The sequence below is a fragment of the Rhagoletis pomonella genome, unplaced genomic scaffold (assembly GCF_013731165.1).
Source record: "Rhagoletis pomonella isolate Grant_MI unplaced genomic scaffold, Rhpom_1.0 Rhpom_scaffold_00001, whole genome shotgun sequence".
Lineage (NCBI taxonomy): Eukaryota > Metazoa > Arthropoda > Insecta > Diptera > Tephritidae > Rhagoletis > Rhagoletis pomonella.
In genome coordinates, this window is record NW_023458555.1 from 99,486,269 (window position 1) to 99,492,141 (window position 5,873).

At 40.3% G+C, this 5,873-nt stretch overlaps 1 protein-coding gene across 1 annotated transcript; it reads right to left on the bottom strand.

Annotated features, from left to right (window-relative positions):
• Positions 1-4,001: 4,001 nt before the first annotated feature.
• Positions 4,002-5,868, bottom strand: LOC118749275 (DNA-directed RNA polymerase I subunit RPA2-like). The gene is made up of 2 exons (XM_036484079.1): positions 4,259-5,868; positions 4,002-4,179 (listed from the first exon to the last, which is right to left on the bottom strand). Exon 1 carries the CDS (start codon positions 5,866-5,868, stop codon positions 4,561-4,563), a length of 1,308 nt encoding a protein of 435 aa, XP_036339972.1. The 3' UTR covers positions 4,002-4,179; positions 4,259-4,560.
• Positions 5,869-5,873: the final 5 nt, after the last annotated feature.

Below are 5,873 nucleotides of genomic sequence, written 5' to 3' on the forward strand. Positions count from 1 at the left end.
CTATATTCGCGTCGAAAAGGATGACAAGGTCTTCACCAATCTGCTACCATCTAAAACTAAAGTTGCACCAGTTAAAACGATCTCGCTTCCCCGCTTAGAACTTTGTGGGGCGGTTTTACTTTCAGAAATCCTCGATTCGATTACCAATAACCTGAATTTGGGGCATATTACGACAAAAATGTGGACGGATTCTACCGTTGTCCTGGCCTGGATTCGGAAACCACCCTGCTCATGGTCAACCTTTGTTGCACATCGAGTAACCAAAATAATAGAAAAAGTCGGAAAAGAAAATTGGTGTCATGTAGATTCAACCTCAAATCCGTCAGACTTAGCCAGTAGAGGACTTCCGGCGCAAGAATTAGTAAACAATTCGCTGTGGTGGGAGGGCCCTTCTTGGCTGCAAGAAGATCACTCCAAATGGCCCACTCAAGAAAAGGACTATAATACAGTGATAGAAGAGAAAAGGGTGCAGGTACACGCAACAACAACGTTAGATATCCACGATGATATTATTGAAAGATTTTCTGATTTCTCGAGAGCTTTGAGAGTTTTATCTTATGTAATGAGATTCTCTCAAAGAACTCACCCAAAAACCAGAGCGTCATTTCAGGCGAAATTTTGTTCAATTTCAGCTGATGAAATTAAAGCAACGATAAGCCGCTTGATAACCATCTGCCAGAAGAAGCATTATTGGGAGGAGTATTCAGCATTAAAATCTCAGAAATTAATAGGTACAAAAAGTGAAGTACTACCCCTTAACCCTTTCATCGATAAAGACGGTATAATGAGGACAGGTGGCCGCCTAGGAGCATCTAGTGATCTCGCCTATAACGAGCGTCACCCAGTTATCCTGCCATATAACTGCCACCTGTCTCGTCTGATAGTCCAGTTCGTCCACAAGGTCTCGCTGCATGGCGAAAATCAGCTCATGCTGCGCCTAATCCGAACACAGTACTGGATACCGAGGGTCAAGAACATGATTAGGTCTACAATTCATAATTGCAAGGTCTGTACGATCTATCGAAAGCGTGCGCAAACACAGCTAATGGGAATTCTTCCCAGAGAAAGAACTACATTTTCACGACCGTTTACAAATTCTGGAGTCGACTTTGCGGGACCTTTTGACATAAAGAGTTATAGTGGACGAGGCTGTCGTATGTCCAAAGGATATGTCTGCCTGTTTGTGTGTTTCGCAACTAAGGCAATCCATTTGGAAGCTACCTCTGATCTAAGTACGCAATCTTTCTTAGCAGCATTTGCCAGGTTCGTTTCAAGAAGGGGATGTCCAAGAAACATCTACTCCGACAATGGTACCAACTTTGTCGGAGCCTCTAGAGCTCTGAGAGCGGAATTAAAAGCCTTTTTGATGGATGCACGCAATAGCACCTTAGCCAAATATCCCCACCAAATGCTTTCGTGGCACTTCATTCCCGCCTCAGCTCCTCACATGGGCGGGCTATGGGAAGCGGGGGTTAAAAGTTTTAAAAACCACTTTACGAAAATCGCATCAAACCATAAATATACGTTTGAAGAGTTTACGACTCTTCTATGCCGAATTGAATCCTGTCTGAATTCTCGACCATTAAGCCCCACATCAAACCAGCCATCAGACTTGGAGCCACTTACTCCAGGCCACTTTTTGGTTGGTGGACACCTATTAGCTCCACCAGAAATTGATGCTAACGAAAATACGGCTACGATTGTAAATCGTTGGCAAAGATTAAAAGCTTTACATCACACGTTTTGTAGCCGATGGAAATCAGAATACCTATCTGAACTCCAGAAGCGCAACAAATGGAGGCATCCTCAAGCCAACATCAAAATAGGAGACCTCGTCATTATTAAGGAAGACAACTTACCACCAAATGAATGGAGACTCGGAAGAGTCTTAAAATTATACCCAGGTTCGGATACTCGGGTACGAGTGGTGGACATCATGACCGAACGTGGCCAGGTAACAAGGCCACTAGTAAAATTGGTCTTACTACCACCCTGCAGTGAAGCAAACGAAGAACCAACCGAGTCTTCGTAAATACATTCTCTGTATTTGCGACTTCAACGTGAAAGCAACCAGGTATTCCACTTCATAGGTACCTGGAATATTCCACGACTGAAGCCGCAAATGTTAAATTTCATCAATCAACTTCACTTGCATTAGAAATAGAACTCTTACATGTTTTAAGTGGAAGCATACCTAACACTCATTTTGCATAGAAGATTGTCTTAACAATCTCCGAATATATGCATGCTTGACGACCATACAATAAGATTCCGTCGCAGAATAACTGAGATACACAGAACCGGAGCAAGGCATTATCTGAACAAATTTTAGCCGTAAATAATTCGCAAGCAATCCATTAACGAATGAATTATTCATCAATAAATTCCTTCTGAATAAATTAGTCGTGATTTGTTTTCAATTTGAAATGTTGTAAAACAAATGTTTTTCTATAATCTCTGATAGGCAGTTAGTTGAGTGGTTTTACTTTATCACGAATATGTATTTTATGTTCATTATTCAAATAACGAATAAAATAACACTCGCCATTAGAATAACCATAATAATTTTTCTTTGAGCAAACTAAATTATCTATTATTTACGAATAACGATAAATTTTACCCAGCTCTACATACATATGTATGTATTTAGTTTTTTCGCAGCCTAATAAGAGTCGACTCTAACGCTTATACGTATGAACGTTTAACGACTCAGTAAAAAAACTTGCATTATAAGGTGATGGTTCTCTACCCGAGTTCCCCCGGGGCGACCTGGTAATATAAAACCGACCATCGTGAGATCTACATATGCCAATAATAATGAAATAAAAGGGGCCATTCTGCCCAACAACCGATCCTCCTCTCATGAAAGAATTTTATATCTACCTGATCTCCTAATAGCTAAAATATTGTCGTCACCAAAACCTTTCTTTCGTTAACGTTTTCTTTTCTTTCAAGTTCGAAACGTTCAATAAATATAAATGTTCAGAGCTCAATTAGCTGTCTCTTAGCCATTTTACAAAGAAAATGAAATGTTGGGAAAGTCTTAAGTTGTCTTGTGAATTGTAGGAATTTTACATATCCCTTGTTTTACCTACGCAAAAACTGTATTCACAAAAGACCGATTTGATTTAACTCGACATTTGTTAATTAATAAATTTGCGTGCTGGACCGAAATGGAAGTGAAGAGTAATACAAATGTATTACGACAATAACTCCAATAAAAAACGGGCTGTATAAAGAATACCAGCCAATTTTGACTTCTCGTTAAATGCATCATGCGTTGATGCTTGCTTTCAACCGATGTGAGAAACAAAACTGAACTCAAAACAACTGAGTCAAATAACTATATGTGTCGGTATAAACAAGGTAATAACCTGAGGCATACGTACATACATAACAAGGTTAAGGTACTCACGGTATCCGGAAGAAATTACCAGCCAAACATAATGAAGGTTTCCACTACCGAGAAATCCGCGGCAGGACGGTGGCTTTTATCCAGAATTTGCACTCCTAACAAAGCACGTTCGTATCAATAATAGTGGCTGTTAGGAAAACCGAAAGCATTAAGAAAACGTAACAAATAAAAATAGGTAAAATCAAGGCAATTAATATAAAAATTAAACCCTTGGTGCAACTACGAGCGACGTTGCCCCAAGGCGTTCGCATTATTTTGTAAGATCTCGTTTTTGGAATAGTAGTTTGATACCTTTTTATTACTTGTATCACGTACCTTAGCGAGTTACACGACGTCGACTTCACTTTTGTACCACATCAGCAGGAGCATTAGTTAGCGTTAAAATCAGCTGCCATTATTCCCACGTGCCATTATTTTTTGGTCTATCCAATGGATCACAATTATGTTTGGGAGAATAAGATACTACTGCAGAAGTTTTGAAATCTGATGCCCTTATATTGGCGTAGCTTCATTATTCACATGCGTATGTATGTAAATATGAATATCCAATATATGTCCTACATCGGAAATTTAACATTTCTTCAAGTAACGTTGAAGTGCATTTTATTCAGTCTGCATTATGTGAAACATATATCATTAACAGGGCATTTAAACAAGAACATATGTACATATGTACATGTATGAAGATTTTACTGTCTTTTATTCCATTGCCATCACCTCGTTGAAATTTTATTCTCTATAAAACACTGCTGCACTTCAACTGCCTATGGACACAATAAAATAATTCACATTCGATGATTATATGTCGGCAAAATTAAACGCAAATCTCCCATATGTACATACCACAACCTTCAAATTAAATTAACGCCGCAGTGTAAAAGCACCCGTAGAATGGTGTTGCAGTATATTTAGTTTTCCTGACTACACGTTTCGTCAGATGCCCTTTGACTATATGGTGCCCATGAGTACATATGGGGTGGCTTTCCTGCTTGCATTCATCAACGCAATTCCAATGTGCAAATTATACACGTCGTGGTGGAAAATTTGCGTTCGCGTTTGATTAAATGCACTCGATTGGATCAAAAGCTTCCGTAGTTTCGCTAGTTGAAAGTAAAAGAAATCATGGAGTTTTTTTTTTTTACTTTTTAAATATTCATTAACTTTAATCTCGCATTTATGTTTACTGAACTTAATTCACTTACTAAGTATTTAAATGAGAATGGTATTTCAATGTACCCCACAGCGGTGCCATCCCCACACAGCCGACAAGTGTCTGGCATCGATTGTAATTTGCCAGTCTCTGAGCGCATAATGATCTTCTTCAGGGGCGCCAGTATACTGCCACACTTGCTGCACACCAGTGTGTGTGTCTTATCAGAGTTATGAAAAAGACGATCTTGCAGAAGAAAGGCGGCACCATGTGAGATCAAAGCATCACGCTCCATCTCTCCGAAACGGACACCACCACCGCGCTTGCGACCCTTTATGGGCTGTTGCGTAATAGCATCAACTGGACCTGTGGATCTCACTTGCCACTTATCGAACACCATGTGACGAAGTCTTTGATAATGAACTACACCAAAGAATATGTCTGCTGACATTTCACGTCCATCTACACCGGAATAAAGACGTTCTGTGCCGTAATAATTATATCCACCGGCTTCTAGTAGGCGACCGAAATAATCGATCGCGGTATGTTTTTCTGAGAAGCGAAATGGCGTTGCGTCGTGTACGAGTCCGTGTAAGGCAGCGCTTTTGCCCGCCATGGTTTCGATCATCATAGCGATTGTCATTCGAGAGGGGAAACCATGTGGGTTGAAAACAATATCCGGTATTAGCCCCGTTTCGCTGAAAGGCAAGTCTTCAGCCGGATAACGCTGCGAACAAATGCCTTTTTGTCCGGCACGAGATGCAAATTTGTCGCCAATTGTAGGCGGTCGAGGTATGCGCAGAGTCACACATACCATTCGACGCGCGTTTGCCTTAAAGTTACCGCAATAACGTACACTATCTACAACGCAGTCTTCTTTTTCGTCTAATTTTACAACTTTATAGGTTGAAGTATCCACATCGAAGTAGCAGTAGAAAGGACAACCATGCCATAATTTTGTGCCAGCGTGAGGCAAACCATCATTGTCCAAGATCTTATTTAGGTCGGGCAAATGTGGACTACGGGCGAAAAAACTAGCCCCATCTAATTCGATAAATTTTGATTTATAAATGCTACCATAAGCAAAGCCACGCTCATATGCACACTTGTTGATAATCATGGCATCCTCCATATCATAACCTGTGTATGAAATCACTGCCACTATAGCATTTGTTCCCATAGCGAAGTCATCAAGCCTGACGTTATCATGATGTACAGGTCTAAAAAGCGGTGTTGTTGGGGTTTGTAAACGGTACAATTTATTGGCAGCTTGCTTTGGCCAGTTAAGGCATGGTGTGCCCATAGTTT